General features: G+C 40.1%; 1 protein-coding gene across 2 annotated transcripts in view; it reads right to left on the bottom strand.

Annotated features, from left to right (window-relative positions):
* COL4A4 (collagen type IV alpha 4 chain) overlaps positions 1 to 14689 on the bottom strand; it is a 127394-nt gene that overhangs the window by 54152 nt on the left and 58553 nt on the right. For both annotated transcript variants that reach the window (XM_072719346.1, XM_072719345.1), the window contains 8 exons: positions 14297 to 14341; positions 13941 to 13994; positions 13074 to 13143; positions 12430 to 12534; positions 8147 to 8311; positions 5344 to 5433; positions 4199 to 4362; positions 447 to 519 (listed from right to left, as the gene is read on the bottom strand). In XM_072719346.1, the coding sequence (XP_072575447.1) occupies positions 447 to 519; positions 4199 to 4362; positions 5344 to 5433; positions 8147 to 8311; positions 12430 to 12534; positions 13074 to 13143; positions 13941 to 13994; positions 14297 to 14341 (766 nt within the window). The remainder of the gene's footprint in view (positions 1 to 446; positions 520 to 4198; positions 4363 to 5343; positions 5434 to 8146; positions 8312 to 12429; positions 12535 to 13073; positions 13144 to 13940; positions 13995 to 14296; positions 14342 to 14689) is intronic.

Raw genomic sequence — 14689 nt, 5'->3', positions numbered from 1 at the left:
ATACAAGATGCAGAAGGGATCTTCTGGATCCAGCTATCCCAGTGCAAACCCTACATCTAATACTTCCAATTTTGTTTGGGTGAGTCATTAAATTACATTTTTTTTCTCTAAAACTACTTCAAGCTGGGTTTCTATCATGACCAAAGTAGTCTTGATTAATACAGGATGCTATAAGGCACTGAAAACAGAGTAGCCAAGTCAAGTCGGTCTTGTGTCAAACCCAAGTTCACAATAATAAGGACCTGAATATGTTTTTTATGTTTTCAAATAAGAGATAGAGGATTTGAGGCCCAACAAGAAATGTGAACAGCAAGGAATATTTTTTAAGCAATTTCAACAATACTGTATCTTGTTATAGAATTGATCTGCAAGGGAAATGAATGCAAGAGGATGGTTCATGTATCATCCATTAAATGGCAGGGAACTACGTAACTGACCAGGCTCACCTTTCACTCTTGATACAACCCTGTCGCCCTTTTCTCCTTTGCTGCCAGGTGGTCCTGAGGCACCATGTTTTCCCTTGGTGAAAAATAAGAGGAACAAATCAGTTTAATTTTGATGGGTCAAAAGTTATTCATGTACATCTAATCTCACAGTTCTTTCCTTCTAAATCACCTGTTCTCGATTCTGGTTTGGTACTCTTAGTATCAATCTATTCCTTGCCTTCTAAATGGCTCCTACTTTATAAAACTGAGGCTCTTGACCTGCTTTTAAAAGCTTGCGGAATCTGTATAAGGTCTGTATCAAATTCAACAGAAATATCTATCAATATCAATTTCCTGGTTTTGGTAATGTGCTATGGTTATGTATGTTATGATGGGGGAAGCTGGATGAAGGGTCATGATTGTGCAACCTCTTTAAGTCATAAAATAAAACATATCTCAAAATAAAAATTTATAACAACAATTTCTAACCGTCTTGGGCATTTTAATGCAGAATGAAAAGGAAAGAGGAGGTGCCGTCAAAGCTGAAGGCAGAGGTTTAGGGACAAGAGTGTGATATGAGGGAAGTTGTGAGCAAGAGGAGGGAAAAATAAGAACCTTTCTTATAGCTTATGTATTTCCTCTATATAGAAAGTAAACAGATAATTTTGGCCAATGGACTCATCATCTTTTGACCTCAACATTGCTCTGAGACTCAATGTTTGGGTCATGGTTTTATAAGCATTATGTATTATTGAATATTAAGCCATGTCAGAAATCTGGAAACCTACCATCTCATGCTTGAGAGTGGCCAAGCATCATAGTAAATACAGCTACACTATATATAGCTTAAGGTTACTTATTCGGTGATCTTGAAAATCAAGAAACACAGACAAGGATTTTTTTTTTAAAGATTTTATTTATTTATGAGAGACATAGAGAGAGAGGCAGAGACAGGCAGAGGGAGAAGCAGGCTCCATGCAGGGATCCCGATGTGGGACTCGATCCCGGTTCTCCAGGATCATGCCCTGGGCCGAAGGCAGGCTCTAAACCACTCAGCCACCCAGGGATCCCCCACAGAGAAGAATTTAGTCAGAAGTGAAAATGACTGAGCTAACCATTCTTTTCTCACACAGATGTCACTTGGTCTTATTTTCACGCAATCTTGCAACATGCTCATGCAAGCTTAATTACCTTTCTTAACTGGCACTTTATAGGCAGTTCACTGCTAAGAGAAGAAGGTGCCAGTAGAGATAAGCATAATGGCAGGATTAAGCAATAAGAAAGAAGAAGTCAAAACTGTTCACAAGAGGCTTAAAAACCCAAATGGCAAAAATGCTTGGGAGTCATTTGTTCTAGAGAAAAGACAGTTCCACACACCCACTCAAGACCCCGAGGAGGATCACTGTAGTATAACATTCTGCGTAACGATGTTTATGAGACACCAAAAAGGTGGGTGGAATAAATTTCTGAGTAGAATAAGATTAGACAGAAAAGGAACTTTAAAAATTGTAAAGTACTAATATAGGTTGAATGTTGCTTGCTGTTGAATTTTTCCTGTCCTGACAAAAGGACAGAGCCAAAGTACATGAGACACATTCAGTCCAAGAGGCAGATGATGATAACGTCCTTCTGATGGATAAACTATCAACACATAAAATCATTCACTGAGCATGTGAACTATTTCCTTTCCTGAAAGACAATGTCAGTAGAATGAGGCCAGGGACCAGCTTCTGAGAGAGGAGGTGTTCGGGGAAGTGAGAGCATCTACAATGATCAACTGTGGTTACTCTGTGGTTACTTTCATCCTCTTTTCTTGTATCCATTCTTCTTCCTCACCACTTTCCTTCCAGGGTGCCCCACAGTACGGACCTAATCTCTAACTATGACCACACTGTGATGAATTTAATGTAGAGAAGTCATATGGAGGGAATCACACACAGAAAAATGCCATCAGAAATATAATCTGCCCGAAGAGGTAAGCCTTAGAGCAACTGAATTACATAGAGCTCAGCTAGGGCAACCCTGGACGAACTAGTAATTCACACACAAAGATGTTAGCCCTGAGAAGCAACTCAACAGGAAGCCACAAAAATACTTTAGAATCAGTATAATCTTCATTAAGAAGATTAAGTAGAAACATGAAAAAAATGACTATGCTAAAAGGCTGAATTTAAAAAGCAGACCATAAAATGCAAAATACTTGACAGCTGTTGCCATGTTCATTCAACACACACGCATTAAAGAATTAGCTTCTTGCCAGGTAGACTTTGCGAGTGTGCTTTGCACGTGTGTCAAGAGTAGTACATGGACAGCCAGATTGTCACTCTCACTTAAGGCTCTCAGACTAGAGCCTTGTTTTCATGGCATTTCCTGGGGACAATGGAAAGGAGCACATACATAGGGGAAGATGGTTAGGCTCCAGGTCACCCCAGGACTGAGGCTCTTCAATAAAGACGGGACAAGTGGGCTGTGTCTCACCTCCAGAGGAGTGCCCGTAGGACCCTCTGACCCGTAGCTGAAAGGTTGTTCCTCAACTTGAGTCACTTGTAATGGTGAGTGAAGGCAAAACATTTCAAAATAGATCCATCTGCTCTGTGGCATGAGATATCACGTAAACCCTGACTAAGCCAATATTTGTATCTCCAGCTTGGATCTCTCATCTGAATCCTGTACTTGAATATCATCTCACCACCTATTCAACATCTCAACTTGCTGGTTTAACAGGCCTCTCATATTTAAGATGTACCCACCAAGACTGCTTTCTTTTTTTTTTTAAGATTTTATTTATTTATTCATGAGAGACAGAGAGAGAGAGAGAGAGAGAGAGAGAGAGAGAGAGGCAGAGACACAGGCAGAGGAAAAGCAGGTTCCATGCAGAGAGCCCAACGCGGGACTCGATCCTGGGTCTCCAGGATCACACCTTGGGCTGAAGGCAGCGCTAAACCGCTGAACCACCGGGTCTGCCCCCAAGACTGCTTTCTTCCCCACTCTCCACACCTACTCCTCATATTGTCTTCCCTATTTGGGTTTCATCCTTAACTTTTCTTCTTCTAAGCTCCCATGTCCAACCTAAAAGCCCATCTGTTAGCACTGTCCTCAAAACATCTCAAGAAGATGACCACTTCTCGTCATTCCCAGCACCAACACGTTAATCTGTCTTCCATTACATTTCACCAGGATTACTGTAATCATCACCCAGCTCATCTCCCTACTTCTTCTCTTGTCTCCTGTGATCTGTTCTTACCAGAGCTACCAGAGTGATCCATTCGAAGCTAACATTAGATTATGTCTCTCTCTTAAGGCTTTCCACTGGCTATTCCATGTCACCCAGAGTAAAAGGTCAAATCCCACCCACCTACCAAACCCCATGCTCTGCAACTCATCCTAACCTCCAGCCACTTCTTTGACTTCATCTCCTCCAGCTCTGACCCTCAAGCCACACTAGATGGTGATGGCCTTTATCATCATCAGCCATATGCACTTATATTTTTGTTACATAGTATGTGCTCATCCAACTCCTTGGAGTCCCCAGGAGGGCAGAGACTGTCCTCTGCTCTTTACTGTATCCCCAGCACCGATAACAGCACCTGGAACATAGCAGGTGCTCAAAAAATTTTAGTTTGATGAATGATGATTTTTTTTATCGTTAATATATGCATAGGCTCAAAACATAAAATCTATATCATACTATACATTAAAACGTGGTACAATTGAATTTTATCTCTATCTGTCTCTTTCAACTATAAAGATTGTTACTGGTAAGAGCTACTCACTGGTGATCCTGGAGATCCTTCAGCACCAGGAGGGCCTGGGTGACCTTTCTCTCCAATCCACCCAGGGAGCCCCAAGTCTCCCTTACTACCCTGCCTTCCAGGAAGTCCTGGAGGGCCTGGTGGGCCCATGGGACCAGGCTCACAGGCACAGAGCCCCGCATTTCCTAGACAGAGGATAAAAGGCAGCTTTGTCATATTTCCTGCATAAAATCCCAAAAAGTCTTTACTGAATCAAACCAATAATGCAAATAAGAGTAGAAAGGTCTCATGTACATAGTTTTTTTTATCACACACAACTATTAATGTGTGATTTGGGGCCTGGGGCACTGTGTAGGGGTACCTAGGCATGGTCTGTTGGGGGGCAGATATACCATTTCTAGACAAAGGGGATGTTTTGGGTCTTTAAAAAATCCATCTTAACAAACTCTCGGGGGAAAAGCTGACATGCAATTCTACCAAAGAAATTTTTAAAAATGAAACATCTTATTTTTAAAAGTATGAAAGTCTTTTATTTCTTTTCCTGAAGAAACAGGAAGAAAATTGGGTTGGAGCATAAACTCTAAACAAATAAATAAACAAAATAATATGTGAAAAAGGATTATTGACTGCATTGCATATTATAATTGATAATTCCCTACAATGCATTTTCTAACATTGGGACTTTTAATCTAAAAAATATGGCTTTAGGATAATCAAAATCAGCTGTGTTTATGCTCTCATACCTACCTATCCCAAATGGTCAAAAAGGCATGAAACAACTTTTAAGGTGGAGAAACATACGGCCAGAGGCATTTGATGAGTCTGGGAAATATGGACCCGCAAAGAGAAAATGAAATAAAAGATCCATACTATCATATCTCTGCTTTTTCAAGGAATAAAAAGGATCTCATGAGAAGGATCTCATGAAAAGAAGTCACCACTCTGAGACAAATTTCCCAGCAGGGAAGTGTTTCCTTTAGACTCTCAGATACAAGGACTTGACTTTTGGTAAATTCTAATCACCTCATAAGTACCGCATAATGAAGAGGAGTGCTCATAGGCGTATAACACATTGAAGCGAAAGGCCCCACTGCCCACTTCATAAATGCCCCCAAGCCCCCATGTGCTGCTGTCTCCTGGAAATTCCACCTTTGATGCATACTTGCCTTTTTCTCCTTTCGAGCCTCTTCTTCCTGGAGGACCCATTTTGCCTTTTATCCCTTGTGGTCCAGGATGCCCAACACTACAATATATAACTTCACAGTAGGGAGGGGGGAGATGAGAGAATCACAGTTTTTGTGACTGTCTTCTACAGAACAAGTGCAAGTGTCTCCTGTACTTCCATTTTCCCCTCAAGCCCACCTTTTTTCCATTCCTTTCCTATGACTCTCTCTCTAAGAACATATATATACAAACAGACACTACAAGTGTCACAGCATGTTTCTGCTGCTACAACCACTGATAAAGCCATCCTACTCTCAACCCCAATTTAGAGGTTGCAGAGCAAGGCAACGGACAACAGAACTACCAAACCAAACCATCCAACCACACAAACAAAATAACTGTATGGTAAGGATCTTTTGCTCCTTCAATTATGAATAATTACCAAATTAAGAAAGCATAAAGCACAGCTCATAAAAGCACAAATTCGGAGACATCTGATAAAAGGTGACAAAAAACACATACAATAAATTCCTTATTCTCTCCAAATCCCAGTAAAATAGCAAACAGTAAAGGAATATTATAAAAATGGGTAAGCCCACAGGACAATGAAAAACAGAAAGAGAACAACAGCAAAAAAAAAAATTATGAAAGAACCTAACAGACCATGAAAAGCTGAATTCTAAGCAGGCTGTGCAGAAAGGCAGCAAAGAACACAATTTGCATGAGAAATCTCTCCCAGAATTCAGGATTTTTTTTTTAAGAGAGAGAGAAAGAGAGCAGGGGAAGGTGTGGCAGAGAGAGAGGGAGAGAGGATCTTAAGCAGGCTCCATGCCCTGCAGAGCCTGACGCGGCTCGATCTCAGGACCTTGAGATCATTATCTGAGCTGAAATCAAGAGGATGCTTAACTGACTGAGCCCCACCAGGCCTCCAGGTATTGGTACCTTGAAGTAGAATAACAGTAGTGCCCCAATCAGGATGACCGGTTAAAGAAACAGTTCAATCCTAAAATCTCCTTCTGGAAAATTACAACAGTAACTATGACCTCTCAGAATTGGAGGTAACAGACAATGTAACAAGAAGAAAACTTTGAAATAAACTTTATAGTTTAAAAAGTAGATGAAGGAAGGCATTTCATTCTTAAAATATGAATAGACGGCTACAAAAGAAAACAGTAAAAACAGAATAGCAACCACAATACCCTTAGAAATTAAAAAAATATATATTATGAAAGCAGAAATTGAAGAATTCTGGAGCAGAGTTGTGAGATGGAGTTGGGGGAATCTACCAGAAAGTGTGAACAGAAAAATAAAAAGGTGAAGAAGAATAAAGATGAGAGAAAGAGACATGGGGAGTGGATTCTCTAACAGGTAAATATAGAGAGTCCAGAAGGAGAAAACAGGGGAAAATGAAGGAGAAAGTGTCTTCAGAGAAACACTTCAAGTAATTTTTCCAGAAATGGAGGATTTGTGTTGGCTTGAACGTGCCCACTGAGTGCCCACCAATAAATGCAAATGTGCTCACAGAGAGGCAAGCCTTTGTGAAATTTAAGGGTATTGGGGGAAAGAAGAAAAATTTCCATAAGCTCTTAGAGCAGAGCTTTGCAGCTTTTAGAGTGTGGCTCCCACTCAGCAGGTGGTCTGTGTGTCTCCCTCTGTTCCTCCCCTTGCTCATGAGCGTGCTTTCTCTCTCTCAAATAAATAAATAAATAAATAAATCTTTTTAAAAAGTGCAACCTGACCTAATCTGAACAGGTTAAAAAGCTCCAGGAGAGATTTATTCAAAGAGATAATATTGATAACATATTTGATGAGTTAGAATGGAGATTTATACAATCCTAGACAGTTTGAGGTTGAATTAGCAAGAATTTATATTAAAAACCAAGCAAACACACGAAGAAAACAAGATAATTATTAACAAAATATTTTGCTAGAAAAGTAATAATGTATATCATTATATGGCTGAACTGCTGAATAACTCTTATGTAACCATTCATTGTAAATAATGAATATTTAATCAAAATAAAGATAATAACTATAATGAATGGGTTTGGGGAGTGGAACATGTGCATATGTGCAGTGGGGTGGGAAAGAGAGCTCATTTCATCTTCTATGGAGGGAAGTCAAAAGATGAGGCTCAAACTCAAGAATGAAAAAACAGTGGGGTGCCTGGGTAGCTCAGTCGGTTAAGGGACTCTTAACTTCAGCTCAAGTCATGGTCTCAGGGTCATGAGACTGAGCCCTGTGTCAGGTTCCACACTGGGTGCAGGGTCTGCTTAGGACTCTCTGTCTCTCCCTTTAACCCCCCCACCCCCTCATTCACTCGCTCTCTAAAAAAAAATAAAAAAGAATTAAGAAATAGCAATACAAGTACATTGCAGGTCACTAGAAAGGCAAATAGCAGAAAATCCAACTACTTGTGTGAAAATCTCCCCTGGGGAGGAAGGAGTAGAAGGATTGCCTGGTATGGCAAATCTTCACAACAGGCTTCATAGAACTGTTTGATTCTCAAGTCGAGTCCCTCTATAACTCTGATAAAAATTAAAACTACATTTAAAAAGTAAAAATCATATTAATTTACAAAATTCCATAATTCACACTTAAATTCTCAACCAAAGATTTTCATATGCTTTAGCTGATGTGATATCCAACATCAGTCTACATTTTTTGTATTATTGATAATACTAACTTGGCTCATGAAATATTCGATAATTAAAAAAAATGTTTAGAAAGTCACATTTTCCGCATGACACTGCAATTATCACTTGCAACATAAATGCCAATAAACATGAATAAAGAGCATTTTACCATCTGATCCTGGGGGTCCTTGCAGCCCTGGTGCTCCGGGCAACCCAGGAGGTCCCGGTTTCCCTGGTTTTCCTGGACTGAAATCCGCTCTCCCTGGGATACCAGCTGCCCCTGGAAATCCTGGATGACCAGGAAATCCTCTTGGTCCAGGGGGTCCCATCATGCCTCCAAGAGAAATTGAGAATGAAAACCACGTATATATCTCCCAGAATAAACTTTCATTTAGAAGAAACAAAAATCAGTACATTCTTCCTTAGGCTGTAAATATTTTATTTTTTTTAAAGATTTTATTTATTTATTCATGATAGACATAGAGAGAGAGAGGCAGAGACACAGGTGGAGGAAGAAGCAGGCTCCATGCACCGGGAGCCCGACGTGGGACTCGATCCTGGGTCTCCAGGATCCCACCCTGGGCCAAAGGCAGGCACCAAACTGCTGCGCCACCCAGGGATCCAGGCTGTAAATATTTTAAAAGAAAAAGAATACTTCAAAATTAACTTAATAGCGCAGCCATCAAAATACCTCACTTTCTTTGAAATTAGCACACAAATGGAAACCAGTTTGAGGAATCAGATTTTCTTACTTTTTCTCTATCATTTAGGGTTATGGGATGGGGGGGAATACATATTATTTGATTAAAAATATCATTTTCAATCTTTCCACTTTAATAATTTGGTTAATCTGAATGATTAAGTTAGCACATGTAGTGAATAAAAACATGGACTCTTAGGTCATCTATGTGAGACATAAAATACCAAATCTTTCATAGCAAGTCAGGTGGTGGGAAGGCCAAGAGGTGCTGCATTTGAACCCGACCTCTCTCTCTCCAGCCACATGTACTAAAGTAAGCTACTGAACTTTTTAAATCATCTATATCTACCTCAGAAGCTTGTCATGAAGATTAAATAAAATAATTCATGTAAGGACCTTATGCAATATCTGGTCATTGCACATACTCAATGAATGCAGAGATAGATGGATGTTCAGTGTGTTGTGAGGTCTCAGTGAGTCAAAACTGAATCCTGCTTTCCCTTGACGCTCTCCTAGCAAGAGGTAACGTGTTCCTTTCCCCTTGAGGGTGACAGCCTTTTGTGATTGTTTGGACTAATGAAGTACAGCAGGAGTGACGTTATAGATATAAGACCCTGGGAATAGGTCATTAAAGATGATTCAGCTTCTGCCTTGTGAGCTGAAATGCTTGGGATTGGAGTTCTGAGCCACCAGGGAAGCAATATCATGGCTCTGAAGCCACCATGTTATAAGGAAGCGTAAAGAATGACAGAGCCTGACAGGCCATGGGCCTATATGAAACATAGAAGACAGAGGTGCCCAGCCAGTCCTCATGTTCTGGTCTCAGCCATTACATTGGCTGCCATCGTAGGAACATCTCTATCTAGAATTGCTCAGCTTAGCCCTTCCTGAACTCTTGAACCACAGAGTGAGGGGTAATATGCTTACTGTTGTTCTAAGCCAGTAAGTTTTGGGTGATTTGCTCAGCAATAGACAACTGAAACCTCGTCAGTAATCAGTAAGTAGCCCGCTAGCTAAATTAACAGCGTTCGTTATTGTGTGCCTACGTGCTGGGGCTTCCCATATACTTTCAAATATTATGCTTACTCCTCCAACAGTCTCACAAAGTTTATGCCTTATAGATAAGGCACAGTGTAAGCCGATTATGAGTAATAATAATAATAGCTAACATAGCTAATGGTATTCTAAGAATGGTATACATATAAGCTCTTTCAACCCTAACGAGAATTGCACCCTGAAAATGGGAAAACTGAAGCACAGAGAGGTTTACTAAATGCCTAAGACCACACAGCTTGTATAGTAGAACCTGGAACATTTTTAGTCCACAGTGTGAATACATAACTATTTCCATATACTATATTAAGTGGCAGGGCTGGGATTCAGTCACAGGTATCTAACTCTAAATCCCTGCTTATTGCATGGTAAATACTTTAGATGATTATAAAATAAGATATGTAAAATAAAGGCTATGGACTTTGGTGTACCTAAATGAAATGTGCTCCTGTGGATTTGGCTGCCATCTGTCCTCATGCCATTCCTAAGACCTGTTTCCAAACCTCTACAGTCATTGGATGGACCTCAATACCACCTGGTGTCTTGTCCCCGTGCCATGGAAAATCCTCAACCACCTTCCAACGGGGAAAATGGGTTGTAGTGTATGGCATATAGCAGCCCTGACCACCCACGAAATCAATTAAGTTGTGGCCAGCATTAAACTTTTTTTTTCAAAAGAAAAAAGTAGCATAGAAAACAGGGTACAAAAAAAAAAGATAAATAAAAAAAAAGAAAACAGAGTACATCATACACAAAAAGGCATTATTTTGTGAAATTCATGTTCCTTTTCTTTCTGTTTTTGAAATATGTGTTTCAATCATATGTATATGTGGATACACACGTGTGTTCAATGCAATGCAAATGCAATATAATATAAAATATATATTTTATAATGGATTGTAGTCAAGATTTGAAAGCCACTGGGTTGGGCAGCTGGGTAGCTCAAAGGTTTAGTGCTGCCTTAGCCCAGGGCCTGATCCTGGAGACCCAGGATTGAGTCCCACGTTGGGCTCCCTGCATGGAGCCTGCTTATCCCTCTGCCTCTCTCCTTCTCCCTCTCTCTTTCTCTCTCTCTCTCTGTGAATGAATGAATGAATGAATGAATGAATAATTAAATAAACAAACAAACAAATAAATAAATCTTAAAAAAAAAGAAAGCAACTGGGTTAATTCTTTTTAAAAATCTTGTGGAATGAAGAATCTGTTATATTTGCTATATTTGTTATATTTGTTGTTTCTGTTATATTTGTTATATTTTCAATCTGCTAGAAATATGTGTTGCTTGCTCACACTGAGTTTTTATTTCAATCTGCTAGAGCCACTATTTTATTATGAACAAGCTTCAAAAGGAGAAATCTAAGACCAGGGGCTAATGACTCCGGAGCAGCTGAGGACTCTCGACATGACTTATATAGTCCTGGGTCAGGTAAGCCAAGGCTACGGTATCTATAGATTAAATCAACCAAATGAAACAAAGCTTTGCCACCTTTGTGGTGGGTTATCAGATCCCACAAAGTGAAAGGCAAGATTTGTGAAATATTAAAGAATTTTGTGGGATCCCTGGGTGGCGCAGCGGTTTGGCGCCTGCCTTTGGCCCAGGGCGCGATCCTGGAGACCCGGGATCGAATCCCACATCGGGCTCCCGGTGCATGGAGCCTGCTTCTCCCTCCGCCTGTGTCTCTGCCTCTCTCTCTCTCTCTCTGTGACTATCATAAATAAATAAAAAATTAAAAAAAAATTTTAAAATTAAAAAAAAAAAAAAAAAGAATTTTGTAGTTAACAGATGAATCTCAGGAAACTTCTTACTCCTTCTCAGTAAATAGAACAAGAGACACAGACTGGATAAAATGGCATCTTTTCAAGACTCTCTCCCTTCATGTTAAATCAGTTCTCCTGAGTTCACGGAATGCAAATACCCTCTACATGTCTATTCCTAAGCTTACTTGGTCCTATTAACCAGCACAGCACTTGAAGGAGTTTAAAGTCCTCTATCGATAGGATTCTTTCCCAGGTTCTTCCTCAACTCTTACCATGGCTCTAAGGTGTTTTTGGTTGGTTGGCTGGTTGGTTTTTGGAAGGGATACAGATTTTTTTGGGGGGGTGGGGAATGAGGACTGTTGTTTTGGTTTTGGTTTTTTAACTAAGGCTGAGTCCCATTTTATTTGTTTAATTTTTTTAAGTAATAACATTTTTAAATTCATGATTTGTATTTCCACCTTTTACGTAGAAGAGGAACTCAATTTTAATGAACAAAAGTTGACAGGGAGAGTCTTCCAAGAGGGTTGTAACACCTGAAAAAACACTCTACCCCTGGCACTGATTTCCAAATCTTCACTGACTGTGACAATCTTGTAGGATGCCCCGGAGATAACACATATACCCCACCGCCCCCCCGAGATGCTGACTGAATATTTCTAAGGTGCAGCCAAGGAACCTGGATTTCTTCAAAGGAAGCCATGAATTGGTTTGAGTTCAGTGGTTCTGAAGCTCCGCTGTCCATTAGAAAAAAAGAAAAGGCGGGGGGTGCTTTTATAATAGCAGACGCCTAGGTCCACGTCCCAGAAAGCCCAACATTCCTGGTCTAAGGGGTGGGATGGCCATTAGTTTTTCTGAAACACTCCTGGTTGATCTAGTATCAGCTAGAGGTGAGGGTGAGGCTGTCAGAAACCTCGCACACAGAAGCCAGTGGAGTGTCCTACCTGCACAGACTTCCCCTGGTGGACCTGGGGGACCAGGGGGACCAGGTGGTCCAACGGACCCCATTTCTCCATAGCGGCCAGGGCGCCCGGGATCCCCTGGAGGGCCTGCCCAAAACAACAGCACATGTCAGTGTGATAAATGCATACATACATTTTAAAATTCACACACAATTACTTCTTGTGAGGCTTGGTGGAGCACCACTAGGGGACCATTCTTGCAATTTCTCACCACATTTAAAAATGCAGTATCTTAGATTAGAACCCCTTCGGCTGCCCCTGCTCTGCAGACCCATGAACTTGGAGCAGCACTGTCTTTCTCAGTGATATGGGTCACTTTTTTCTGGAGGGCAGCATCTTGGTAGGTCTTAGTCAAATGGTTTAGCAATTAAAAAAAAAAACGCTTTTAGAAAGGTGACATAATACACATTTCTGCATACTAAAATAACATTGAGAGTCTTCTGCCAATAGAGATGATTCAGATGCACCTGTCTACCTGCACTTATAAATTATATATCCTTTCTAAAATTAATATATTTAGCATACCAAGTATGCAACCTGCCCATATACTGGGCCAGACTCTCCTGGCAGGGCCACCCAAGTCCCATCTCCTAATAATTTATGGAGGAAGCAAACTGAACACAAACCTTTGAGTGGAACAGATGGAGTTACCAGAACACCCGGTGGTCCTGGGTACCCACGGTCTCCAGGATCCCCCTGAAATCATTCATTCATACACTTTTCTTAGAAACATTGTTTGTCATGTGGCGTGTAACCATCAGATGGCCCAAGAGTGTATTCATATAAGAAATGAAGATTACAGGATGAGTAGAAAAAGGAATGGTTCATGGAGTTCTGGGAATGACAAAGGCATCCGACACCCCTGCAGCCACCCCAACCTACCAGCAGAAGTAAATGACCACCTGGCAAAACTCTCACAAAAGAAAAAAATTACCCCCCCCCCAAAAAAACCTATTTCATGCCCATAGATTAGATACCTCTGAAACCATGAAGTTTCTTAGATGTGCTCTGAGCATGGATGTCAAACTTAGCATCTAGGACAAGTTGTCTATTCACTTACAGAATCTGAATCTACATCTTATTTTAACAGCAAATATTGTCCTTCTCAACTGTGTTCCCTTACTGCCACCATGGCTTGTCCCGAGCAAATGCTGGATGTGAGGGTACAGAGGTACAAAGGGAAGAAAAAAACACAGTAGCGAAAGCAGGGAGCACTCCCCTGCTCTCTCTGATTTTAGTCATGATACGAGGTGATCCCCACAGAATTTCTGAAACTTTCGTTATTATTCACCTTCAAAAGGTTGAATTCTTTCTCAAATGTAGAACATAATCGTTATGACATGCATTGACATAAAATATGCAAAATTAACTCTGTCTCTTCCAAAAGCTAAGTTTTTTTAATGATTCTTTCAAGTGTTTTTTAAAATGAATTAGGTAACATGAGGGACAGAGAATTTTATTTAGGCTGTACTCAAATACACCTGCTTTTTTACCTTTGGGCCAACAAATCCAAATGATCCAGGATCTCCAAACAGTCCTGGTTCCCCCTATAAATAACCACAAACATGACTTAAAAAAAAAAACTGACTGGGTGACAAATTATCCCATTCTTGTTTCATTTGAATGACACGTGCTCACTGAGATTCTGTGCAAAATCTCAGTTGGGTCGTATCAGAGAATTTTGGTGTTAGTTTTTGTATCTACAGCTAGATCCTGCAATCTGTAAAATAAATGTGTCTCCTTTTCCAATTAATGCATACTTTCATGCCCTGCCACTACTTTTGAATGACACTGAATTGCATTTATGAATAAATATGTACTTATCATCTCTTTAACTGTGTATATTTACCTTTAATCCTGGAAAACCTGGAGAGCCATAGGAACCCGGATCACCCTAATAAAATCACAAAACATCAACACAAGGAGAATGAAATCAAAGTGCTTGAAACCAGTTCAATGCATTATTTTTCATCTTATGAAACTGCTTTATGGCTCTTTCATCTCATCTGCAAAGGTAGCTGAGTAAAAGGAAATACATATAAAGTAGATTCAGTCTCTTTATAACATTTGCTATTTTAACTGACCTTCACTTTTATTTTAAAAATTCATGTCCTTGCCACTGTTTCAAATTAAGAACATATTTTTGTTGTTGTTGCTCTTGGGTTTTAACTTATTTAGCCTGATGCTTGCACTGGGTTAAATATTTTTTGAATCATTTCATTATAATTTGTCTAGAGATTAA

The sequence above is a fragment of the Vulpes vulpes genome, chromosome 9 (assembly GCF_048418805.1).
Source record: "Vulpes vulpes isolate BD-2025 chromosome 9, VulVul3, whole genome shotgun sequence".
In the NCBI taxonomy this organism is placed as follows: Eukaryota; Metazoa; Chordata; class Mammalia; order Carnivora; family Canidae; genus Vulpes; species Vulpes vulpes.
Note: the sequence above shows the minus strand (reverse complement) of the source record. Positions and strands in the feature narration are given on the sequence as shown.